The sequence below is a fragment of the Canis lupus genome, chromosome 13, assembly GCF_003254725.2.
Source record: "Canis lupus dingo isolate Sandy chromosome 13, ASM325472v2, whole genome shotgun sequence".
Taxonomy (NCBI): Eukaryota; Metazoa; Chordata; class Mammalia; order Carnivora; family Canidae; genus Canis; species Canis lupus.
In genome coordinates, this window is record NC_064255.1 from 38,690,991 (window position 1) to 38,717,382 (window position 26,392).

Here is a 26,392-nt window from a genome sequence, read left to right on the forward strand (position 1 = left end):
GGCCCGCAGCCCCTCCTCCATCCCCAGCGGTACCAGCGGCTGCGCACGGGGGGCGTCCCCCGGCCCCAGCCGCGCCCCCGCAGCAGGACCGCGCGAGGCATCGCAGTACCCGCCGGCGAGACCTCGCGCGTCCTTAAGGCGCCGGACCGAGCCCCGCTTGGAGGGCGTGTCCCTGCCTCTCCTGCGCCCCGCGGCCCTCCCCCCGCCGGCGCTCGGGGTGGGGGGGGGCTCCACCGCGGGAGGGAGGCCGGGCAGCCCCGCACGCCCCGCCTCCGCCGCCGCCGCGCGCAGCAGCCGAGCCTCCGCGCACACCCGCGGGAGGGGCCAGCGGACGGCTCGAGCACCAGCCCCGCGCCCCAGCTCCGCGCCCCAGTTCCGCGCCCCGGCATCGCGCCATCCCCCCACCGTCTGGCTCTGCACCCCGCGCCCCAGCTCCGCCCCAGCTCCGCGCCCCGCGTCTTGGCGTCCGGCTCGCGCCCCATCATCGGGCCCCGCATCCAGCCCCGCGCCCCAGCATCGCGCCCCGCGCCCCCCCACCGTCCGGCTCTGCACCCCGCGCCCCGGCTCTGCACCCCGCGCCCCAGCTCCGCGCCCCAGCTCTGCACCCCGCGCCCCAGCTCCGCGCCCCGCCCCAGCCCCTCCCCCCCACCGTCCGGCTCTCCTCGGGCTGCGCCGGAGCCACCCGGGACTCTGCGGGGAGCATGGGCGGCCACCCGCGCAGAGCCGGGGTCCCGCTGCTCCCGCCGCTGCTGCTGCTGCTGGTGCTGCTGCCGCCAGGTAGGGGCGAGGGCGGGGGGCCCCCGTTTCCCCTACGGCCACCCCTCCACCCAGAGGCGCGGGGGTTACGGAGTGGGCGCCCCGGGCGTCGGTTCCACTGCGCATCCAGCCCACGCGCTCGTGCTACCAACAGATGGGGAAACTGAGGCCGGGGATGGCGGGAGAGGAGGCCGCTGCCACCTACGGGAGGGGCCATCGCTGCGATCCTGGGGCCGCGCCCCCCACGCCCGCCCCCTGCGGGTGGGAGAGGAGCCCGGGCAGGAGGAGGGCCCCGGCGCCAGGGGCTGGCTGACACCGCCTGGGCAGGGCTGAAGGGGGACGTGTCGGGGGACCTCCTGCCCCTCGCGGCTGAGGACCCCACTGTTTGGGGGCACAGCAGGCAAGACCATTCCAAGTGAGGCAAGCTGGCTTAGCCTTCCCAGGGATCCTGCCCTCCGACCTGCAAGTGGGAAGGCAGGCAGCTGACTGGCAGGCGCTTAGCAACCAAGGGGTGGCCTCCCCACCCCACCCCCCACCCCTCCATCCCCCTCTGGGGGGCGGTCAGGTCTTTGATGAGGCCGGAAAAAGATCCAGCAGGACCCGGGGTCCCACTCCCAGATCACGGAGCCACGGAGACGCCCAGCTTCTTAGAGGGCTGGGGGCCAACCCCCTGCAGGGTGCTGGGCAGGCTGGAGGGGCGGCGGCACCGGGGTGGGGCTCCAACAGCGGGGGACCGAGCCCTGGGCATGGACTGGCCATGGTGCTTCCTGGAAGTGGTGGCCATACCTGGGCTGCGTAGCAGGTGAGGGGAGTGCTGGCTCTCACCCCGGACCCCCCACTAGCAGCCCACCGAGTGGACAGAGGCGATGGATGCTCACAGGTAAAGAAACAAGTTCCAAGCTTACGCAGCCTCCAGGCAGCCGGGCAGGGTTTGCACCAGATCTACCCACCTTCCAGCCCAGGCTTGTGACCACGGTCTCCCCCTGGATGTGTGACCCCGGCTGTCTCATGGGCCTCAGTTTCCTTCTCTGTAACTCGGGGGGAGTGGGCCTCGTCTGAAGTTTGGAGCTCCACAGGCCCGTGGTGAGACCGTGGTGGGTGGTGTCCCTGGCCAGGGAAGGGTGACGGCTGCTTCCCTCAGGGGCCCTGGCCTCCGAGGCTGAGCACCGCCTGTTTGAGCGGCTGTTCGAGGATTACAACGAGATCATCCGGCCCGTGGCCAACGTATCGGAACCGGTCATCATCCAGTTCGAGGTGTCCATGTCTCAGCTGGTGAAGGTGGTGAGTGCAGAGCTGGGCGCGGCCGTGGGGTGTGGTCCTCCGCGGAGCCTTCCCCAGCCGCCTAGGTCTGTAGTCACGGTCGCTGTCGCCTCCTCCAGGACGAAGTAAACCAGATCATGGAGACCAACCTGTGGCTGAAACAAGTGAGTGAGGGGCCTGGCGCGCTGCTGCCTCTAATGGTGACCGCTGCACCTGCTGCGCCACCGGGAGGACCGGCGACTGGCCCTGCGGGGGGGCCCCCTGGGCTGGGGTCCCTGCACTGCTGCGTGGTCCCCCTGGCCGGGCCCTCAAGACCCCGGTGCCGCCTGGAGGGAGAGACCTCCACACACAGCAGACGGGCACAGACCTGCGCTGCTGTCCCCCGCCATCTCCTCCCCTTCGTGCAGGAACCGTTGTTCGTAGAATCAGATGCTGTCAGCTCCTTTGGTAGCGTGGGGGCAGGGGCTCCGGGCTCCCCTGTCAGAGCGAGGCCGAGAAACCGGCCCCCCACTTGCCCCACCCCTGGGGGCTCTGTCCGCACCTTGACCAGTGCCTCCCTGGACTCCTGCAACGGTCGCGGCCAGGAGGGTGCAGTGCCCCCCCACTGCGCCTGCCACCCCCAGCCTTTGCCCCGTCCCTTGTCGGGCCCCAGCGGGTTCACGGCTCCTTCCCCAGAACCCCTCCCACACCAGGCTGCTTAACCCCAAGGAGGTTAGCGCCTGTCCTCGGGACTGGGGGGACATGTGCCCAGCCGCCCTGGAGAGCCACTCGGGCGTGTAAACCGCGGGCACTCAGGCACAGACCGGCCGGCCTGCGCCCACAGCGGCTACAAGACCCTGGTGATCCGTGCCGCTTGCCCTGGAGGTGGCTGGCACACTCAGCCCGAGCTGTCCCCCCAACCCCCGCATCCGCACCACGGAGATGGGGCCCCCGCAGAGGGAGGAGACTGTGTGGGCCCTGCCCCCTGCTCCCCTGCCCCTGCCGCCTCTCTGCAGATCTGGAACGACTACAAGCTGAAGTGGAACCCCGCGGACTACGATGGGGCGGAGTTCATGCGCGTCCCTGCGCAGAAGATCTGGAAGCCAGACATTGTGCTGTACAACAAGTGAGTGCTGGCGGCCCTCGGCCTGGGCCCTTTCCAGGGCGGCTGCCTGGATGAGTGCCGCAGGGATTTACTGAGCACCTACTGTATGCCCGGTGCCGGAGATACACACCCTGACTCCTGCCGCCTGCCACACCCGGGAGGGCAGTGTCCCAGGGTGCGGCCGGGGTGGGGAGCCGGCCACCAGGGCCCCCACCAGGGCCGATGGGCCCCGAAGGCCAGGACCACAGAGAGCCCCACACCCCTGCCTCTGGTGCCCCGCGTCTTGTAGGCTCTTCCTCTGTGGGTCCCAGCCTGCCCACCGTGGCACCTCCAAAACCAGCCTGAGCACCTGGCCGTGTCCACAGCTAAGCTGCGTCGTGGGCAAACATGTTCTGAGTTCAGGTTCTTTGTGCAGGATTAGCAGACGCTAAATATGTCGCAACCATTAGGACTGAAGGTATATTTCCGGCCGAATCCCACTTTCTAGTCGCTGGCTAAAAGAAGGGTCTTGCGCCACTCCACAGAGGGCCGTGGTTCGGCTTGGGTGTTTTTACTGGTTTTCCAAGGAAAAGCATCGCTCATCGAGGCTTCTTTCATACAACTTGTGTTTGTAGATGGAGTCTCCACACAACTGGGACACAAGAGGCCCTGCTGGTCTGCAGCACAGGAGCAGCCCCAGCAGCCTCCTGACCCAGGGGCCGCGGGGGAGGTGGCTGCGGCGTGGGGAACCGTTGCTAACTAAGCTAGAATCAAGAAAATGTGCAAAAATTCTAATGTCATAATTTGAATGTTAGAGCTGCTTCCTTGCTGGCAGCCGTGGGCGAACAGCCGGGGGGCATCAGGGTATGAGCCTAACAAAGCTGGGCCTCGGGGAGACACTGCAGGTGGGGTGTGGCGAGGAGCAGAGGGCACAGGGAGTCTCCTGAGAGGGACCCAGCAGCTCCTGCCTCCCAGTTAGAGCTTGGGTTCACTGCATGGCCATGCACGGGACGTGCCCGGGGCCACGGCACCCTCAGAGGACACACGGGCACAAACGGTGACGAGCTCACGACTCACAGCAGCCCCTGTGGTACCAGGCAGGGGACATAAACCCATGGCCGAGCCCCGGCTTCCATGAACATCTCTGAAACGCTGACCCTGTCTTCGGGTACGAGGTGTCGCTGTGAAAATCTGTGTGCTCGGGTGAAGTTGGGTGGCCCTTCGAGGGGAAGGGACACCGACAGGCTCGCCGGGGCCACGCAGCGCAGCAGGACCGTCCCGGACATGCGGCTTCCCTCGCCCGAGCCCTGCCCCGGCCACGCGACAAGCTGTTTCCTCGGTCCCGGGACAGATCTGTTCCGCTGCGCTGGTCTTCCTCTCGGGCCCTTGTGCTCGCACCCTGAACTTCTCCGGCGGTGTCTCGATTCTTCTCTTGGGCTCTCGTTCCTGCTCCGTGTAGACGGTTGTCCCCTCCCTGGGTGCCCGCGGCCGTGCGCGCCATGGCGTCTTGCTGCTTTCGGGCTTTGCTTCTGGGGTGGTTTTGTTTCTCTCCCTGATTCTTTCCCCAGCCGCCGAGTCTCGATTCACCTGCTGCGCTCCAGCCACGCGCTTAGCCTCTGCTTGGCCGCTCCGTGGGCTCCCACTCGTGGCTTAGTGGCCTCAGCCTGTAAATCAGGTTACCCGCCTGCTCTGGGGCTACCCCCGGGCGCGGGCTTCCGCTTGGGGCTTGGAGCTTCGCGCGTGCACGCCTCTCGCACCGCAGCCCCGCCGACGCTCCTGCGCAGACGTGGCCTTTGCTGAACGTTGTGGACGCCTGGGAACCTCTGGGCCGTGGGGGGGGGGGGGCCTGGGTGGGCACGGCTGCCGTGCTGCTCCTCTAGCCTGTGAACATCTTCTTTCTCTTCTCAACCCGTTTCCGACTCCGTTTAACCGGGGTCCTACCCTAAGCAGCATTTTTCTCGGAGGTGGGTCTCTGTGCTCCGAGGAGGGAGTTTGGGGGAGACCTCGAGCCCGCAGCGGCCCCGGGGGCCTTGCCCGCAGGCCCTCTGTGCACCCCACCACCTTCTCGCTTCTCTGCAGGCCGGAAGCTGTGGCCCCATCTCACTGTTCCCCCTCCCAAGGCTTCTACACAGGTGGATTCTGTGTCTGGGGCCTGGGGACGCAGGACCTCCCTGTCCCCCACCCGGCCGGCCCCCCACGGTTGCAGGCAGGCCCCCGCGCTCGCTCCGGTCCCCACACTCCTACTCTGAAGCTGCTGGGGTTGCGATGACCTGACTTTGGGGACGTGGTCAGGGGGCTTTCCTTTGTCCTCCTGCTGCCTGTCTTCCCACTGCAGGGAATTCGGAGACAGTGTCCACACGGCTCGATGCCCTTCCCCCCGCGAAGCTCAGGCTCCCCTAGAGCAAGCCCTCGGGGTCGCGCACCCACCCGCCTCCTCTTCCCCTCGCAGGGCACCCGGACCCCTCCCACCCCGTCTCTTGCTGCCCGCTGGCTCCGGACACCCCGAGGCAGAGGCCATTTATTTTCAGGTCATTCTTTTCAGTCCCTGTCTGGCCGCTGCTGTGCCGCCGAGGCCTTGGTCTCCCCTGCTTGCTAGTGGCGGAGGCCAGAGTGCACGCTGCCGCCCGGCAGACAGGCCTTCGGGTCCGGATCCCCGGAAACAAGCAGAAACGGACACCAACCCCCAGGCACACTGATCCCTGGTGTTTGGCCTTTGGGCGCACAGGTGGTTTTGCAACCCCTCACTTGGGCCCCAGGCCCCGCGGGGTCGAGGCTCCGCCGCCAATTCTGGGTGGGACCCCCGGGGTCCCATGCTGGCTTCCCCTCCAGGAGGATGCGGGCGCTGGACTGGAGCGGGCCTGGGAGCCAGTGGTTTGGACTCTGGGCCAGTCTCGGCCGCAGCCCCTCTGCCGTCCACCCTGGGGTGGCCGTAGCCCCAGGGACAGGGTGGCTGCTTCGCCCCTAGGATGGGGGCCCGAGGCCATGGGTTTCGTTGAGCCTGGGCTCCGCAGGAGGTTGCCCTGGGGCCTCTGTCCTCCGGGGCTCCTCTCGGCCCCAAGCAGGCCTCGGGGGTCCTTCGGGAGGATGAGGCTGGCACCGGCGGCTCGTGGAGCCAGAGCTGGGAGGAATGGCATAAGAAAGCGGGCACCGCACGGCAGGGAGCAGAGGCGGAGCCTTGGGGTCTTCACGGGGGCCACCAAGGCTCCGGAGATGGAGGCGGGGACTGGCAGGACGCGTCCCTCTGTCTCACGCGGTCCGGCTAAGGGACACGGAGCGCTTGGCTCTCCCAAAACGCCCGTTGTCCTCCTTCTAGCTCCCGAGGTGGACGGGGTGGGTCCCTCTGCGGGGCTTGATGCGGAGTGCGGGGCCCTGGGGTCCCCCTGCAGGGCCCACTGCCCTGTCCCTGCGACTCGGTCGGTCGGGCTCTGTGTAGACAGGGGAGGAAGTGGGGGCAGCTCCGGACCTGGAAGGCAGAGGAGCCCTAGTGCAGGATTTGAAAGACAAAGAATCAGAAACCGTGATTGTTGACCCAGAGGAGCCCTGGGGTGTGGGGGGTGGGGGTGGGCAGAGCAGGGTCACACCGGCGGGGAGTGGGCCCCACAGCCTGGCCTCACACGCCCGTGTGCACACGGGAGGTGCCTGCCGGAGCCCGAATGAGGTGTTGACCAGGTCCGAGGTCTAAGCCACGGCAGAAGGGGCAAATATCCCCAAGGTCTCCTGCCTCAAGGACGACATCCCCCCAGGTGCTTGTAGGGGAAGCAGACCCTTTATGGCACTTGGGAGTCCCAGTAAACATCGGAGTCTTGGAGGGCGCAGGGAGGTGCCCGGGAGTGGGTGGCGGGGTGGCGAGCACGCACAGGGTGAGCTCTCCCATGGGGCAGCTTTACAGGTGGCACCTTGCACCTGCCGCGGGCTGTATGAGAAGCTGGCCCGGGGCAGCAGTGGTAATGGCATGTGTCTCCGCAGTGCTGTCGGGGACTTCCAGGTGGATGACAAGACCAAAGCTCTCCTCAAGTACACGGGGGAGGTGACTTGGATTCCTCCCGCCATCTTTAAGAGCTCGTGCAAGATCGACGTGACCTACTTTCCATTTGATTACCAAAATTGCACCATGAAGTTCGGCTCCTGGTCCTACGACAAGGCCAAAATCGACCTGGTCCTCATCGGCTCCTCCATGAACCTCAAGGACTACTGGGAGAGCGGCGAGTGGGCCATCATCAAGGCCCCCGGCTACAAGCACGACATCAAGTACAACTGCTGCGAGGAGATCTACCCCGACATCACGTACTCGCTCTACATCCGCCGCCTGCCGCTCTTCTACACCATCAACCTCATCATCCCCTGCCTGCTCATCTCCTTCCTCACCGTGCTCGTCTTCTACCTGCCGTCCGACTGCGGCGAGAAGGTGACGCTCTGCATCTCCGTGCTGCTGTCCCTGACCGTGTTTCTCCTGGTCATCACCGAGACCATCCCCTCCACCTCGCTGGTCATCCCGCTCATCGGCGAGTACCTGCTTTTCACCATGATCTTCGTCACGCTGTCCATCGTCATCACGGTCTTCGTGCTCAACGTGCATTACAGAACCCCGACCACGCACACGATGCCCACGTGGGTGAAGACCATCTTCCTGCACTTGCTTCCCAGGGTCATGTTCATGACCCGTCCGGCAGGCAGCGACGGCCACGCCCAGAAGCCCAGGCCCTCGTACCACGCAGAGCTCTCCACCCTGAACTGCTTCCGCCGCGCCGAGACCAGAGGCTGCAAGGAAGGCTGCGCCTGCCAGGACGGCGCATGCAGCCACTGCCGCCACCGCAGGATAAAAATCTCCAACTTCAGCGCCAACCTCCCCAGGAGCTCCAGTTCTGAGTCCATCAGTGCCGCGCTATCCCTCTCGGCCCTGTCACCGGAAATCAAAGAAGCCATCCAGAGCGTCAAGTATATCGCCGAGAACATGAAAGCACAAAACGACGCCAAAGAGGTAAGATGTGTTACTCCCCTCGGCAGACGCTTGGCGTGGGTGACGTTAGAGCCGGGGCCCAGCGGGCTGCCCTGTCCAGGGAGCTGTCCCTGCATGTGCTGCATCCCTGCGGGCAGTGCGGCCCCGCCCAGGCCTAGCGGGACCCGGTTGCAGAGGAGCCGGAAAAGGGCGCTGGACTAGCCTCCTCCCCAGCCCTGGGCAGCCGCGTCCCAGGTGTCACTTTCCAATTCTGTTTGCCCCCCCTTAGGCATTGGCTGTATGCCTCTTGTCTTGTCTAGCAGAGGGCATGAGAGACAGAGTGAGCGCAACAAGGGGGTGGGGGGGGAGAGGCGGGGGAGGAGCAAATTCCCCGCACGGGGCTCGACCCCAGGACCCCGAGGCCCTGACCTGAGCCGAAGGCACCCGCTTCACTGACTGAGCCCCCAGCGCCCCAAGTACACGCCTCTTTTGTGTTATGTGTACACACCTGTCACCCTGAGCTGAGTAAGGACGTGGGGGTGGTTCCAGTGCCCCTTCCCCGTGACCCCCCACCATGACCGATCCCGACCCCCTGGACTCTGGTTACCTTCCTTGGACCTTATATAAATGGAATTGCACAGCACACATCCTCCCGCGTCTGACCTCCTTCCTTCAGCAAAAGGTCTTTGAGGTTTGTCCTGGTTGTTCCTGTTGTGTAACGTCCACAGCCGGGCTGGGCCGCGTGCTGCCGCTTCATCCCGCAGCTGCTGCACTTGGCCCTTCTGGTTTGGGGCTATTGTGAGGAAAGGCGCCGTCCGTGTTCCTACCCGTGTGCCCTGCTGAACATCTACATTCGTGTTCCTTGGACATACGTGAGCAGTGGGGTGGCCGAGGGCTTCGGAGAGATACCTTTAACCTCGGGGATACTGCGAGGTTTCCGGGTGCGGGGCCAGCAGGTACCCAGCCCCGGATTGTCTGAGAGCACCGGGACCGCACACCCCGACCCCAACACCTGTGAGCTGGTGCCTCCTTGCTGTTCCAGTTGGCTTCTCCCTGCTGAGTAGTGACTTTTTCAGACCCTTACTGGCCGTCTGTGTACTTTCTTTCGTGAGGCATCCCCTCACACTCTCCTGCTCATTGTCTTTAATTGGGTGAACTTGTATCTCCACAGATCTTACACGGAAACCAACGTCAAGTACTAGGAGGGAGGTTTTCTACTAATATTATACGTCCGGCTCCTCCTGACCCCTCTGTTTCCCCACGAGGTTATCAGAATCCTAATTTTCTAAGAAGCTCTGCTTTAAAATGAATTGGCTCTGCCTTAAGTTGCTTAGTAGCAAAGAGCTCATTGCCAGACCTCGGGGTCCGAAGCTCGGGTGGGTGATTAGCCCCAATGGGCCTGGATGACAGCCCCTCCCTGCCCGCTCTGGCCGGTGTGCAAGTGGGGGCATGAGGAGCCGCCTGTCCCCGCACCCCACCCACGAGTGCTGCGGTGACTATCACAGCCCCGCAGTCTGGCCAACAAGGCCCGCACACGTTTAACTTCCGTGGGAGCAAGCGGTGGAGCCCAGTGCGAGGTCCTGAGACCTCTCCGAGGCTCATGGCGCTTGCGGGCGCTGCACCCTGCCCTGCCCTGCCCGCCCACCAGGCCCCAAGCAAGCCAGAAGCTTAGGAAGGATGCAGGTGTGTGGCCGTGGGTCGGGAGCTGCACCCTGGGCTCCCGCAGTGGAGGACACTTGGTAAAAGTGACACTAGAAGGGAAGCCGCTGCTGAGATGCCGGGAAGATAGGTCAGCGGCAAACTGGCAGCAGGGGGTCCCCCGGGGGGCGCCGTCCTTCCAGAAATAGCAGGAATCTGTGCAGCCGCACAGAGCCCGCAGGTGGTGGGTGCCAGCTCCCTGGGAGACTTCCTGTCCAGGGCCTGTGGTCCCCAGAACCTCACTGCAAGGCTGGAGCACGACTGTGCGCCCCCCCCCCCCCGCGGCTGCTTTTGGGGTCACCGCGGGTTCGCACTTGGTCTCCTCAGTAAGGAGCTTGGTTGTATCAACCCTCAGGGTTGGGGCCCCCTGGACACGCTCTTGGTGGATGGTCCGGGAAACAGCAGCTCCAGGGGGCTCCGGGGGCAGCTGGGGGGGTTCGGGGGGCTCTGGGGGCAGCTCAAGGGGCAGCTCTGGCGGGGGGGGGGGGCTCCAATGGGGGCTCCAGCAGGGGCCTGCAGGGGGCTGGTGGGGGCTCCAGGGGAAGGGGGGCTCCGGGGGCAGCTCCAGGGGCGGCTCCGGGGACGGAGGGGGCTCCAATGGGGGCTCCAGCAGGGGCCTGGGGGGGGCTCCGGGGGCAGCTCGGGGTGGGGGCTCCGGGGGGCTCCGGGGAAGCTCCAGCGGTGGAGCCGTCCTTGCGGTCGGAGAGGTGCGCGCCGGCCTGCGCAGGGGTGTCCGGGGCTCTTGGTCCCGCCACCGCCCGCCTGCTGCTGGGGGAGGCGCGGGTCGCCCATCGGTGCCGGTGCCGCGGGGCCCGCAGGTCGCCCCCTGCCCTCCCCCCGCGGATTCTTCCTTCCCGCCTGGTTCCTGCTCTGCGCCGCCGAGTCTGAACCGGGTCCGGAGCCGGAGTCCTCACTGCTGGGCCCCCCGGCCCCGCGAGGCACCTGCGCCCGCCCCCGGCCCGCCAGGCGCCCTCAGCGCGCTCCCCCGACCCCTGCGCCGCCCTCTCCGCCCCCCGCACCCCTCCCCGCACCCCTGCGCCACCCCCCAGCCCCCCCCCCCCCCCCCCCGCACCCCTGTGCCGACCTCTCCGGGACCGCGGCTGAGCATTCAGGGACCACGTGCTTCGAGGCCTGAAACACTCATTTGTAAGGGCTCAGCTGGAGACTAAAGTCTAGACTTGACATTCTTTTACTTGAAAACCACGACAAGGCTGCTCCCCACCCCCCCCCCACCCCCCCCATCGCGATGGAGCCTGAAGCCTCCGCCCAGCCCTGCCTCCCCGCCCCCGCCCTCACCCTCCTCGCAGGTCCCTCCTGCCCCCTCCCCTCACCCCTCCCCTACCTGCCCCCCCCACCCTCCTCGCCGGTCCCTCCTACTGGCTGTCCTATGTTTTCAGACTTTTCCTTGACTTGTCTGATTTGGTGCCGTGACCCTGTTTATTCTACTTTGTGTTTCTAATACTTTGTCATCTCCGCGGGTCTCAGGTTTTATTTAAATCCTTAACCTGTCGCGTGAATTTCCTTTCAACTGGTAGTTTGTGTCGGAGGCCCGGTAAAGTCACTTCTCCTGGGGGTTCAGCCATCCTTGCTGGGTTGTGTTTGGGGAGGCTCCAGAAGGCCCACGTGGCCTCAGACTAGACCAGGGCCCTTCAGAGGTGCCTCCTTCCCGCCGGGTGACCTTGTTGCTCAAGGGACGGCTTGGCCTCCTGACGTTTCGCCTCCGCCACAGTGTCATCCGTGCACCTGCCCCTCTGGGCGGGGTGTGGACAGGCTGCAAAGATGCAAGGCATGGGGGGTGAGAAGAGCACAGTCCAAAGCTGTCCCCAGCCCACCCTCGGGAGGCCCCACCTGGCCGGGAGCGGCCAGCCCCCAGCACACAAGGCTCCTCTTGCTTCTGGAATGTTCCAGGGCCAGGCTGAGAGAACCAGCCAAGATCTTGTGCTAGTTCAGCATCTTGCCTGATGCTTCTCTGTTATCATTAGTTCCAAAGTTTCCAGAAAACGGCCCGTATCATCATGCCTCCAAGACTCTAGCAGCTAGACTACAAGTTAGTTCGCAGCCGGCTCTTGGTGCAGCTTGTGCTCACGGGCACCGGGTGCGGTCCGCAAACTGCTGTTAGAGGAGGATCCGTAGTCAGAGAAAGGTGGTCTATCAGCGTGGCGATCCTGAGGCATCGTCATGGTGCCACGTGCCAGCACGTCTTCTCACTCACCGCCCAGCGAGCACTGCTGGTTTTTACTATCTAAAGTCAACGAATTAACACAGAGTGCATTAGCTTCAGACGTCGGTGGCTCATCGAATACAGAGCTCCCGTGCGACCCAGCAACTGCGCTACTGGGGATTTACCCTGTAGACGCAGATGCGGTGATCCGAGGGGGCGCCTCGGCAGCAGTGTCCACGAGAGCCAGCCTGTGGGGGGAGCTGAGATGGCCTCCGACAGGTGGACGGATACAGATGCAGTGTAGATGGGGCATGACTCAGCCATCGGAAGAATGGGCTCTTGCCATTTGCAACGCTGTGGATGGAACTAGAGGGTATCATGCTGAGCGAAATAAGTCAGAAAGAGAATTATGGTTTGATTCATATGTGGAATTTAAGAAGCAAAACAGAGGAACATAGGGGAAGGGAAGGAAAAATAAAATCAGAGAGGCAGACAAACCACGAGAGGGTCTTAATCGCGGGAAAGAAACTGAGGGTCGTGGGAAGGGAGGGTGCAGGATAGAGGACGCTGAGTTCTGTTCGTACCTGCATTTTACAGACAAATCGAGGTGACGAGAGGTCACAATTTCTCAGACACTAGGATTGAAATCAGTGTCTGCTTCACCCTCTGCCTGCAGCCACCGGGGCGTAGCTGGCAGCGCAGCGGGGCGGGATCACAGGGTCTATTGTGCGTCTGCGGCACTTACAAGCCACAGTCTCAGGAATTCGAATGGACTACCTGGCAAACATGGCATTACAAGTCTAATTTTAGCTGAGGCTGTCTGCAGGGGCCCGCATCTACTTCAGCTCATAAGAAAACGCTTGTCTCCTGTCTCCCGGCCCCATTTCACTGCACTTAATTAAATTACTAAATCACATGCTGCCTCTTTATTATGTGATTATTTCTTCAAAATCAGTTGATTCATGGGTTCTCTCTTTTTCAATTCAATTATAGTTTCCTTGCTTTCTGAGTTGTCTAGGAGTATAATTAACACACAATGCTCCTTCCTATTTCAAGCCTGAACCAAAGCTGCGTTATATGCTATTAGTCCTGCTTTCTTCCATCTCTTACTTTATTGTCAGCAATTATTTCTGATTCTCAGCCTCTCCGATCACTGCGCAGAATTCTGTGATACTTTGGCCTCACAGGGGAAGAGGATCTTCGCTTGCTTGGACCTGGGGAGGGGCCGTGGGGATGACAAAGATGGCCTTGCCCCACTATGCTTCTTTTATATGGAAACAGATGCTCAGAGGAAATTAGTAACTAAAACTGGGTAAGAACAGTACCTGGAAGCGGTGGTAAATGACGGGTGGGTTGTTTCAGCTACTCTCACGAGGTCCAGGAGTCCTCCCACAGGGGCACAAGTCAATAACTGCCTTTATTAGCCTTATGAATTAGAAATCAGGTTAGAAAAAAATAATGTATGGGGCACCTGGGGAGCTCTGTTGGTGAAGCATCTGCCCTCGGCTCAGGTCGTGATCTCGGGGTCCTGGGATCTAGTCCTGCATTGGGCTCCCTGCCTAGTGGGGACTCTGCTTCTCCCTCTCCCTCTGCCCCTCCCTGCTGTTTGTGCTCTCTAAGAAATAAAATATTTTTTAAAAGAAAGAAAAAAAATAGATTATATATGTTAAGAAATTTGTAGGTTTTTTTTTTTTTTTTTTACAGAAAGCCCTATATCCAATGTGGGGCTTGAACTCACAACCCCGAAATCAGGAGCCACAGGCCCTATGTGGCTCTACCCGTTGGGCCAGCTGAGTGCGCTGGGAACTCGCTGATCCCAGCAGAGTAGCCGTGAATAGTTTACACGTGTTTCTCGCAGCGCACGAGGAGAAACGTGAGGATGGTGGCGCTCCTCAGACCCCACTAGGACCCGAGGTTTCTCGCGTGTTGGCGGCAGGGCGGCTCTGCTGCCGCGTGTGTATCCGATGCTCAGTACCGAAACCCTGTTCACTCTGCCTTCCTGTCGTGCTTTATTTTTTCCTCTTTCACAGCGTTTATTTCTGTTTTTCAGATCCAGGACGACTGGAAGTATGTTGCCATGGTCATCGACCGCATTTTTCTGTGGGTTTTCATCCTGGTGTGCATTCTGGGCACCGCGGGGCTGTTTCTGCAACCCCTGCTGGCCAGGGACGACGCCTGAGCGCCCAGCGCTTGCCGGGGGCCGTTCTCGTGGGGGGGATGGGCGGCTCTCCCGTGGGGAAGTGCACGGATCCGCGGCTGTTGCCATCTTCATCCTCTCTGGGCGCGCAGGTCCTGGTGGGACACACCGTGGCGCTGCCACGCAGTCCCCCCACCCCCACCCCCGCGCCCAGGTGCTCGGCTTGTAGGACCTCGCCTACCTTGCCCCACACGAGCCAACGCGCAGGGTCTGTCCTTCTGTGACCAGCCTATTTCATGGATCAGAATGTCCTCAAGGCTCCGCCGTGTCGCAGCAGGTGTCAGACGTCCTTGTCTCCAAGGCTGAGGACGCTCCTGCGTGTGTAGCGGCTTCGAGGGCCACTTGGGCGGCTCCGCAGTGCGGCTGCCACCAGTCGTGCTGCTGTGAACCGGCCGGACAGGGACGTGCTGGAGGCCCTGCCTTCCGTTCTCTGGGGTCCGTGCCCAGCCGTGGATTGGCTCCCGCAGTAACCCTATTTTTAACTTTTTGCGGAAGTTAAAGTTAAACAGCCTCCTGTTTTGCACCGTGGCTGCACCATGTCGCACTCCCCGAGGGCTCGGTCCCCGCATCCGCATCCGCAGCAGCACTGGTTCCCTGATAACAGCCGACACCTCCCTGCGGTTTTGATTTGCATTTACGTGATGATGAGTCACGCTGAGCATCCTCTCCCGTGCCTGTGGGCTGTGTGTCATCTTCTTTGGAGAGATGTCGTCTGTTCGGGCCCTTTTTCATTTCTCAACTGAGCTGTTTGGGTTATTTTGTTAAGTTTTAGGAGTTCTCTAATTATTCCAGATGCTATCCTCCTATCAGACATGTGGTTTGTAAATATTTTCTCTCACTCTGTGGGTTGTCTTTTCACCCTGTGGAGTGTCTTCTGATGCACAAAATCTTAAATTTTCATTAATTCCAGTTTGTCAGTTTTTTGTCACCTGTGCTCTTTTGTGTCACATCCAAGAAATCACTGCCAACTCAAGTGTTGTAAAGAATTTCTCCTGTTTTCTTCCAAGAGTTTTATTGGCTTTCTCCCATCTCCTATCATCAAGCTACCAGCATTGTTTGTGGCATTTCAAGGTTTGCTTATTTATCCAGTTGTCTTGATTTTATCAAAAAGGATTCATGCAGGAAAAACGTCAAGCGTATTTATTATAGATGAATGAAAATTTAAGCAGCCTTTTTGGTAAAGAAATGTCAAAATACAGTTTTTCTGCAATGTTAAGTAGTATGCTCTACTACAGAATATGTAAAAGTGGCCTAAATAAGAAAACCGTTTCCGTGTTTGTAGTGAGTGGTTGAGGCCTAACTGAACAGGAAAACTTGTTCAGAAATGCGAGCCTCTGTTTGGGTCAGTATCACAGGTTTCCCGAGGGTTTTCTTGGGTAGCTGCAATCTCCTCGAAGTTCGGGACTATTTCAGCAACACCCCGCCCGCTGCCTCCGGGACCCCAGCACCCCGGTCCGCCGCGCCCCACCACGGAGCCTGCGCCCCTAGCCCGCATCGGCCCTGGGTCCTGCGTGTGAGGAGCTGGCCTGGCGTCGCAGTCACGGCCGGCAACGCCCTGGCCAGCAGTTCCCGGCCTGGGCTGCACCGGTGTTTCTGCCAGATAGTGCGGCGCTCGAAGGACTGTCCTGTACATCGTGGGACCTTCAGGCCCCCCGGCCTGTGCCCGCTAGACGCCAGTGACACGGCTCCGGTCCCCTGCCGGTCGGGCAACCAAAAATGTCTCCAAAACCCAGGTGTCCCCTGGAGGGCAAAACTGCCAGATCGAGAACCGCTGCCGTGGAGCCTTGTGTGCTGCAGGCGGCGGGTGAGCAGGCGCCACGAGGAGGGGGGCTTTGCGGAGACCAGCTCGATCTCCCCCTCAGTCATTCTGATGCTTTGGCTGCAGAAATAAAACTGACGAAATGCAGGCGGCTGTGACTTGTGTTTCAGGAGGTCAGAGGGAGATTTCTGTAAAATGTGTTTCCTTACAGAACCTTAAATAACAGTACCGCGGACTGAGGAGGCACCAGGGATAGATAGCTACCGGGCATTCACACTCCTCAAACCGAACGATCACTTGTGAAATGACCATGAGCGTGTGCCTGGGATCGAACACAGGGAGGAGGCCCGCCTCTGCCTTCCCGCGTTGGCTCGCCCCCAGACGGCTACCACTAGACAGAAGGCACTGGTTCTCTCCGGAGCTAGGAGCTGCGTCAGAGGCAGCAGCGCTTTCATCTGTGCTCTCCCCGGCCCAGCGGCTCGCGCCACCGAGATGCAGAGTCTGGCTCCTTCGCCTGGGACGGACCGTCCGTCCTGAGGACGGTGACGCAGTGAGAGGCCGAGGCCGTGACCTCTGCAGGCCCTCGCAACCGGAAGGCTCTAGCGCTGCTACTGTTGGGACCACGGAATCCCACGTGTAGCGAGGTGCTTCTACCACCTAGAAACCACCTTTCATCTCGGAGGATGGCTTCTTCACAGTACAATTTGATAGTATCCATAGACTTTTCTTTTTTTAAGTTTTAAAACTGGGATTCACTTAATTGCAGAGGACTGTTCTAAGATGAAGAATACAGAAATGCTACAATTTATACAGAAGATGATTAATTGTGGAAAATGTAGACAAAGGGCTTGGAATTAATGTTAAGGAGGTATTAGCACATGTCCACAGGGGTTGTCTATTGTATGATTTTGTAATGGACAGCAAGCTACAAAAATAATACAATAATTGTTCAGTTGGAGCAGCTAAGGAAAAAAGTAAGCCTTAAAGGAATTCCCATTTTTGAAAATGTCAGTCATAGAAACTCAGCATCACATTAAGTCGTGATCAAACCACGTAGCTCGCTTACTGAGCACAGCAGCAGAACCCACGCCGAAGGCCGGCCGCTCCCCACGGATACAGGACAGAGACTTAAAATGTGTACCTTTACCAAACGCAGGAAAAGCTCTGAAATCAATCTCCAAATGCAACCGGAGTTTTCTGACACAATCAAAAGATGAGCTTCACTTTTGATTACAAAGGGTGTTATTTGCCATGATCCACATGTGATTTTCTCACTAGCACAGTTCATATACTCTCCTGCTATTTTTGGACCAGATGTGGAGTCAGCAAGTGCTTCAGTCATGCAGGTAAAATGTTCCAGTGGACAGTCTATTAAGATAAACCTATGTTAGCAACTGTTACTCTGCTAAGGCTGCCATCCAATTTTAGGCACAATTTACATTTTCTAACTTTATAGTGTCCACAGCTACGTATGCCTTTGGTAACTACGGCCCCTTGGGAAGCATCACTTATTTGCATCTCCAATGTGAACCGGGACTATGATGTTTGCCCACTTATAAATAACAGGGACGAAAAGCCCAAGAGATCCAACCACTGAAACCAGAAGAAAAGTCCACAGAAACATCCGATCAAGCACCTGCGCTATGAATTTCCAATCTTCAACGACCTGTTGCAAAAAAAGAAAAAAAAAAACCACACATACATTAAATACATGATTTAAAATTGCGCGATTACCCTAAGATACTACACACGAGGTTAGAGGCGAGATGAGTTTCCACTTCGCAGCAGTGAAGAACCCTGCGCTCAGCTCGAGGACACACTTCCCGGCAGGGACTCCACAAGCTTTCAGACATGCCACGCAGTCTATTAATTCACACTTGGATTTGTCATAGATTACAAGTGGCATATTTTGATAGATTTTTAATAAAAATCAGGAATATACTACTTATTTTATAATAAACTAAAATCTCTTTGATTCTTATTATATAGTTATTTCTGTTATTTGTTCTTGCCCACCGCTGTGTACTTATTTTAGTTTTCAAAGAGAATCCAGCCTGAACCTAATTAATTTCAAGCCAAATTAAAAGTTGGTTCGGAATAATAACTATTAGCGGTTAATCTTCTTCCCCACCCCACAACCTGCATTATTTAGTTTTGGATTCCCTGGGGGTCATTTTAATCTAAACTCATGAATTCAGATCTGCCGGCCTGGACCTCACTTCATCCCTCATTTTGCAGCCTGAGCAGGAAGCGAGCTCCGCAGTTGTGAGCGACCTCAAGGGAAGGGCAGACAGACCAGCCCCTGAGCTCCAGGGACTGCCCTCACCCCTGCCTTTGTGAAGCAGGAGGTCCCCCACGGGAGCTCCGCCCCCCAGTTGTGGGATAATGTGGACTTCAGGGGGCTGTAAACACTCTACTTTCCCTGAAAATAAAATCTATTTACTGGCTCCAGGGGGATGGGCCCTGGCCCTTATGCATAATAACACTTTATAGACATTCATTAAATCCCATCTCAGGGGATCCCTGCGTGGCTCAGTGGTTTGGCGCCTGCCTTCGGCCCGGGGCGTGATCCTGGAGACCTGGGATCGAGTCCCGTGTTGGGCTCCCTGCATGGAGCCTGCTTCTCCCTCTGCCTGTGTCTCTGCCTCTTGCTCTCTCTGTGTCTCTCATGAATAAATAAAATCTTTAAAAAAAAAAAAATCCCATCTCAATCCAAATCATTATTCAACTAACACCTATATGTTTTAAGTCTCCATCGATCGCTTCAGACCTCATAAACTAATCATACTACCATGAAATAGAAACTTTGTAAGTCCACAAGCATTAAAAGGTTTTCAGAAATATATGTCTATATGTTCCTTCTAGGGGAGGGCTGTGATTTTACCAGATTTGCTTTGATGCTTCCCACACCTGCTACAAATTTTTCCATTTAAAAAAGGCTTCAGAAATGAGAATTCAGATAATTTTCATGGGAATATTCAAAACAGATTCAATTATAAAAACACTAGGTTTGGGATCCCTGGGTGGCACAGCGGTTTGGCACCTGCCTTTGGCCCAGGGCGTGATCCTGGAGACCCAGGATCGAATCCCACGTCAGGCTCCCGGTGCATGGAGCCTGCTTCTCCCTCTGTGTCTCTGCCTCTCTCTCTCTCTCTCTCTCTCTCTCTGTGACTATCATAAAAAAAAAACAAAAAAAAAAACACTAGGTTCATAGCTTCAAAAAATTACACAAGAGAAAGAATAGTGACAAGACTGAAATTTGACATTTTGAAAGAAAATCTAATTACATTAGTAGAATGTATTCATGTTCAATTCTTATATTTTAAATCTTTTTTTTATATTTTAAATCTTAAATAAGAAGTCAATGAGTTATCTTTCCCTAATAAAGTTTTATGTGAATTTTTATTTTTAAGCAAATTAAGCATACTCTTAAGCGCTGTTACTAACCTTCACATGAACACTTTGACATATGATAGATGACACCGAGAATACCTGACTGCTTTTAATTTCACTGACATTCTCTTGTAAATGAACAACAAAAAGACATATTCTAGAAAAAAAATATCTCGGTGATGTTTATAAAGCCTACACGAGGCTCACTCATTAAAAAATAACTTGTGATAAATGATCGTGCCAAGTTGTACCTCCGGATTGGCACAGACTCAGACACAAGGTAGGTAAGTGAAAGCAACCCCGCAAGACCACGGCGGGATTGTTACTCCTCTACACGGTAGGAGCAGCTGGGGGACCTGGGAAGCGAGGCCTGGGGACGCCCCCGCGGGTGACGAGGCCAAGCTCTCCGCCGGCAGCAGGCCGCACCCCCACCCTCGACCCGAGCCACCAGCTCCCCGGCCTTGCAGGCGCACGAGCATCCGTAAGCACCACGTGTCACAGACCTCACGGACGTCGTTCTCCTTCCTGACGTGCCTGGTGATGTAGCGGATCGAATCAAGCGCGGCTTCCAACGTGTTTCTCGGAGCCCCCGGGCTCCCCGCGCCCCCGGTCCCCGCCTGGGCGAAGTACCTGTCTGCGTGGCTTCTCATGCAGAGCACCTTGGGGAGCTTGTGGAGAAAGATCTTGCGCACCCAGGGTGCCATGGCGTCATGCGTCGAGGAGGAACGGTGGTGGATGTTGATGGCGAAGACGGTTACCATGATGGACAGAGTCACGAAAATCATGGTGAACACCAGGTACTCTCCGATCAGGGGGATCACTTTGGAAGATGAGGGTATGATCTCCTCGATCACCAGCAGGAAGACAGTCAGAGAGACCAGGACTGACGTGCAGAGGCAGATCTTCTCGCCCTCGTTGGAAGGGAGGTAGAAGACCAGCACTGTTAAAAACGAGAGCCCGATGCAGGGTATGATGAGGAACAAGGTGTAGAAGAGAGGCAGACGCTTGATCACAAACGAGTACGTGACATACGGGTACCAGCAGGCGCTGTCCGTCCTATTCCCTCTGCTCCCGGTGGCGCTGACAATCTCCCATTCTCCGTTGTCGAAAAAGTCTCTCTTGTCCACGTCTTGGTCCTCCAAGATGATATCGACCTGTGATCCGTCGTAAGTCCAGGAACCAAACTTCATGGAGCAGTTTTGGACATCAAATGGGAAAAACGTGACATCTATGGTACAGGAGCTCTTGTAGTTCGCGGGGGGCGTCCAGGTGACTGTGCCGTCGTACCTGACCACCGCTTTCGTGCTGGTTCCTTCAAAACGGCCGTCGGCACTGAAATAAACACACGCACGTGACAGCACAGAGACCGGGGAGCCCTGGCAGGCCCATCACAGGCTGGGGGGTGGGGGGGAGCCCAGCCAATGAGATGCTCTGTAGGTTGTGATGCAGGAGATACACCCGCTGCACGTAGGGGACCCTGTCTCACGGCCGTCTTCCCTAAATAGACAACCCTCCTAGACCTGGACTCCTTCCACATGGACCCCATGACTGATGATCACACCTGTACTTCACAGGACCATGAGATTTTAGAGGCCGAAAGATTTCCCTTTACTCACAAAACATAGTTCGGCTATTTGAACAATAGGATAGCAGCCAGCTGCTGAGTCCACGTGCCTCGACGCCCCACACGGCGCTATTCCCCGCCAACAAATACTGGGTGCTTGCTGCCTGGGCAGGGAAGAGCATCAGTGCTCAGCCGTGCCTCTAAGCCCCGCTGCCCCGCGAACTCATGTTCTGGGGAAGTCTACCGACACAAGATTTCTTTGAAATATTGTTTATCCTAAAACTCATGTGGCTTTTGCTAGACTCATGTTTATGCAAAAGTGTCTTCAGGGGCCTGGAGTAAGGTGATGCTCTGGGAAACTATGTCCTCTATGACCTTACAGCCTCTTGCCTCTTAACATACGGAGAAGTGTGCAGGGAAACGGTATTTAGAGATGAATATTTCTACACAGCATTTGCTCTGTCTTCATGCCAAGTGCGTTCTTGCAAATACTCCAAAGTGCTTTAGGGTAAGCACAAATTCCCAGATTTGCTCTGGGGTGATCCTAGAAAAACTGAAACTCGATCCCAGAATTATCTGTTCTCCAAGTTAAAAACCATCCTGAAAATAGACATGGGTAGGACACCTATAAAGATGAGTGCACACCCCCCGTCACTGGATAATTACAATACAGTATTTAAGCAAAATTAGAAGCACATTTAAACATAAAGTGTGACCTCAACTATTTTTTTAAGTATCCCCAAATCTGGAAGGTAATCTGCCCAATATTTGGTCTGTTAAGTAGGAGGCTGAACAGAGATGCCAGGCTGCCCGTGTAAACCCCACCCCGCCACATGCAACTGTGTGATCTTGGACAAGGGCACAACACCCTCCCTCTCCTGTTCCTCATCCCTCAAAAACATTATTTTCACAATAGCAATGGGAATCCAATAAAGCACACGGCCAGGAACTGGGATGGGGTAACAACCCCAAGGGCTGGGATAACGGGACTGATTAGGGGTGACACCCCCCAACTTCCATACACTGTTCTGCGCTTTCCAGATGGTTCACAAGTTTTAAAAATCAAAGGACAAAAGAACACCTCAAAAGGGGGGTGAGGATCCACAGACCCTATTTGCAGGTTCGCAAAACACATAAGATCAAGTCATTTGATCTTACAGCTGGACGGTTTTCGAAAGGAAGAATCACTAGTGCCTAATAGAAATACAGTTTTCCTCTAAAAGCATAAAGCGGAATTTGGAATATGACTTACTTATCAAACAAAACGATGTCTGGGGTCCAGAGGGAGTCAGAAGGGACGCGTATCACTTTTATTCCTCCGTAGTCACCAGGGCGCCATCTCAGTTTCACGTCCGTCCACTCCTTCAGAACAAACACGACAGCCTCAGCTGCCGATTGCAATGACATCGACCGTGAAGCATAGTAGAAACTATGCTTTTTGCCAAATCCAGAAATTCCAGACATAAAAGCATCTCTACTCGCCCTAGAGAAAACTCAGCTCCGTGTCTTTGTTGAGTGTGGAAGCACAGCCCCCCTCCAGTGTCTGCAGCCTTGGTGCTGGGAGACACAGATGAGGACCGTGGTGGGGGCGGTGGGGGGGTGCTCACAGCCGTGTCACCTGCTCCCCTCCCCCCGAGGACACACCCAGGGCTCTGGCCTGGCCACGGAAGAGCCGGCTGCAGTGTCCTTGGCTGGACGGGTCCATGCCAGGGGAACGGGACTCATCACACCCTCCACAGAGGTGAACACCTGTCCAGCCTCCACACAGGGACATTCTGTGATCATGCGAAGACGCACCCCCACAAAAGGGGGTGTGCCTTTTGGGAGTTAGGGTCGGGGAACCAGTAGTGGGTATTAACTTAGGGCTGATAAAGGAAGAGCAAAGGGAAGGACACAGCAGCACCTGAGTACAGAGGTCCGATGGCCCAGAGGAAAAAGGAGCCCTTCTTACAAAAGGGACTACGTGCGTAAGAATAATTGATTGCCTGTTTCCGTCTCACTCCAAGTAAGCGCCACAATCCTGGCAGCGGCCCAGGTGCTTGCTAAACCGGGGGCCTCCCCCTGCTTCTCTGACCTCCCCACAGTTGACTCACCTCTACCCACACTGGCCTGCTTGCTCCTCCTTCAACACACCAGGCGCACGGCAGCCGCAGGGCCTTTGCACTTGCTGGCCCCTCTCTGCCTGGATCGCTTCTCCCTGAGATACTCGCATGGCTCATTCTTCTCCTTGCTCAGACATTACCTTCTGAGTGATGCTCTCCCCAACTGTGCTGGTTAAAAGTACATCTCTGACACTACCTCGCCCTCGCTCCCAGTGAGCTTTCCTCCGAGCTTGTCAGCGTTAAGGTACAACACAGCCTCCTAGCTCCTTTCCCCCACGAGACAGACATTCCCGGGGGCCAGGACTTCTGCCCGGGAAACAGCGCCTGCAGGACAGCAGCCACCCCAGGACTCCCTGGTCGGATACGAGAGCCTCTGGCATCCTGTCCGTCCGCCAGACCACCTGCTTGTGTTTCTGAAAATCCTACAGTCGCAGCACCAGTGACCGCGCGGGTGACCTTTTGAATTTTATACACACCTGCTTCAACCAGACGTTTGTTGTCATTAACTGATTTTTCTCATCCTGTAAAACAAAAATTTAAATAAGGCTGATTTCAAGTACAGAAACAGTGATGCTTTAAATAAGGATTTTCAGTTTCCTGCACACACCCCCATCCACACCGTACCTACATCCTGCTCATCGATGCAGGTCTCTGGAAAAGCAGCATCACTTTTCCAGCCTAATTTCACATTTTCCTTTCAACATGCTCTGTATTTCAGATAAACTGCCCTGCAGGACACGCTGGCATCTTGGATGGAACGTTCAGGGACTCAGCTACTCTACGTCCTCAAACCCGAGACATGGTCTAAGGAACAAGCACAGCGTCACCGCGCACTTGGCACTCGAAGGAAGAAGCGGACAGCGAGTTGTGAATCGCCGTGAACTACGACACACGCGGTGATTGCAGAAGAGGCGAAATGGGGGAAGGGGCCGGAGTCACACCCGTTCCCGCGTGTCCCCAGGCTGGAACCCTGCAGTGTTCTGTGCCCCGCCGAGCACAGGGCCGCATCGCTGACCTTGGCCGAGCTGAGGTCACTGCCCTGCGCTTGCACGGCCACTTTCCTGGCGAGCTGGGGTCTCAGCCACTTGCTGCTCACACCTCCCGGATGGAGCTTTGCTGAGACCGGCTTGTCACTGAGCTTTCGAGGCCTAATTAAAGTGACATCACTTCCGTCATTTTCCCTGAAATACCACGGAGCCAGTGGGACCAGTACAAGACCAGGTGATCGCCGGGTGCCAACCACAGACACCCACTGGCAGGACGGAACACCGGGTGGGGACATGCACAGCAGTGGGCGCAACCCATAGGCTGGGAGGGAGGATAGGGCTTCAGACGGCCCAGGGCCTGGCGGGACGCCTTCCATAGCAGGTGGGCGGCCCAGGAGAGGAGCGGGCAGAGGACAGAGGCCCTGAAGTCCAACTCGGGAACAATCTGGGGAGTGCAGCGTGGGCGTCACTCTTTCACGATGGTTCCAAAGGTCACCTGTCCTTGGAGAGGACCTGGGGGGACCCCCGGGGTGGCTCAGCGGTCGAGCATCTGCGTCCGGCTCAGGGCGTGACCCCGGGGTCCGGGGATCGAGTCCGCATCGGGCTCCTGGAGGGGAGCCTGCGTCTCCCTCTGCCCGTGTCTCTGCCTCTCTGTGTGTGTCTCTCATGAATGGATAAATAAAATCTTTAAGAAAAATTGTTTTAATTAAAAATAAAAGGAAATGACCTGGAGATTTTATCTAGTGCAGTTCCTTCATCACACAGATAGAGGAACCAGCCCAGGGGGGGAATGTGTGGAACCGCCCCGGCTGGTGGGAACCGGTTAGAATGGCAAGCTCCTGAGCTTAAGCCCCACAGCAGCGGCCCTACTGTCTGCCCCAAAGTCACACAGCATCAGAGTGAGTGCCGACTGCGCAGCATACCCCCGGGGCTAAAGCCCTAAATGCAGTCATGAATAACGGGGAAAGTTCTGGTAAACCTCTTACCCATGATGCCACAAGGCAGCAGGTCAGCTTTGAGAATCTAATGAAAACGATAGACCTTTTCCCCAGAAAAATGTGAACGCACACAAATTGTGCACCAGAGGCTAGGACCCAGTCGGCACCCGTGTCCTCCATGGGAACACAGATAAAGGAGTGATGCCTAAGTTCACAACTGGCCCCAAATGTGGGGCACAGCCCGACGCAAGGAGACCTCAGGTCCCAAGCATCTGTTACGTGTCAGCACCACGTACGATGGGACACAACCCAGAAGTACAAATGCAGGGCTGTCCCCAGGACACGGCGCCGTTGGCAGAGAAGCCACTGGGTGAAGGGGGGAGTGGGGGGGGCGCAGGGCGATGGTTTTGTGACCTGACGGTAAAGTCAGCAGCCACCAAATTCAGGCATTTGTCATTAATAATACAAATACACTCGTCATTTATAAAAGGAAATAATGGGAATTAACTTCTGCCAACAATAGAATATTTAAATAAGTCATAAACGGAACGTCGGATAGACATTAAAATTATATTTATGTATGAAGATTATGGAACGAGGCAGGCAACGCTCTTAATGTGACAAGAGGAGAGAAATGGGTGCTGGGCGGTGTTGACCACTAGACCGGGCACCTGAGGCCAATAGGACACCGCGTGCCCACAGTGGAATTAAGACTGTTTTTATTAATTTTTATTTATTTATGATAGTCACAGAGAGAGAGAGAGAGGCAGAGACATAGGCAGAGGGAGAAGCAGGCTCCATGCACCGGGAGCCCGACGTGGGATTCGATCCCAGGTCTCCAGGATCATGCCCTGGGCCAAAGGCAGGCGCCAAACCGCTGCGCCACCCAGGTATCCCTTAAGACTGTTTTTAAAATTGTAAGGGAACAAAAAACAAGAGGGGAAAAAAGGCTTCATTGTGTCAAAATTAATATCCCAATTTGAAAAGTTACACACAAACAACTGGCAAGAAATACAGCAAAATGTCACCATGGGTCATCTCCAGGGGGTGGAAACACAGTCTTTATTCCCTTATTTGTAGTCGTTTGTACTTTCCCGAGAGCCTTCTCGAACCCAGAGCTCTCTACAAACATCCTCACTGCTTCTCTAATTAGGAAATAAAGGCTCGTCTCTAACCGTCGCCGTCACTGTGGGCTCTGGGGACACATCAGGGAAAGGGCTAGTGACTGCCGTGATCAGAACAAGGAGAAACTAATGTCGACGTTGGCACGAGCTCTGGGTTCGAGAAGGGTCTCAGGACGGCGAGAACTTGTCGCGAGGGAACCCACGCTCCCTGGTGGGCGCCACGCGGCAGAGCCTCGGACGTGTCTGAGGCGTGAGACTGAAACGCTGACGGGCCAAGACGCTTTTTGTCCTAACAATATACAACTCTACTCTTGGACTCTTTCCTCTTTAAAATGTTGACTTTTTAAAATCATATTTTTAAAAAAATGTAATGAGAAGCTTCCATATAAAATGTTTCCTATCTTTGACCTTATTCAAAATAAACCTACAATAATTACCAGATCAGTGATTTATTT

At 57.1% G+C, this 26,392-nt stretch overlaps 2 protein-coding genes across 5 annotated transcripts in view; one reads left to right on the top strand and one right to left on the bottom strand.

Annotated features, from left to right (window-relative positions):
* Nucleotides 1-640: 640 nt before the first annotated feature.
* CHRNA3 (cholinergic receptor nicotinic alpha 3 subunit) lies at nucleotides 641-17,811 on the top strand. The gene is made up of 6 exons (XM_025450827.3): nucleotides 641-777; nucleotides 1,898-2,037; nucleotides 2,136-2,180; nucleotides 3,012-3,121; nucleotides 7,046-8,057; nucleotides 13,925-17,811. Exons 1-6 carry the CDS (start codon nucleotides 702-704, stop codon nucleotides 14,051-14,053), a joined length of 1,512 nt encoding a protein of 503 aa, XP_025306612.1. The 5' UTR covers nucleotides 641-701; the 3' UTR covers nucleotides 14,054-17,811.
* CHRNA5 (cholinergic receptor nicotinic alpha 5 subunit) overlaps nucleotides 17,055-26,392 on the bottom strand; it is a 34,399-nt gene continuing 25,061 nt past the window's right edge. For 3 of the 4 annotated variants that reach the window (XM_035713935.2, XM_025450769.3, XM_049092851.1), the window contains exons 3-6: nucleotides 23,366-23,410; nucleotides 22,040-22,149; nucleotides 19,727-20,555; nucleotides 17,055-17,496 (exon numbers count right to left, since the gene is read on the bottom strand). In XM_035713935.2, coding sequence (XP_035569828.1) covers nucleotides 17,335-17,496; nucleotides 19,727-20,555; nucleotides 22,040-22,149; nucleotides 23,366-23,392 — 1,128 coding nt within the window. In that variant the 5' untranslated portion in view covers nucleotides 23,393-23,410 and the 3' untranslated portion in view covers nucleotides 17,055-17,334. The remainder of the gene's footprint in view (nucleotides 17,497-19,726; nucleotides 20,556-22,039; nucleotides 22,150-23,365; nucleotides 23,411-26,392) is intronic. The other variant, XM_035713931.2, reaches the window with a different exon arrangement.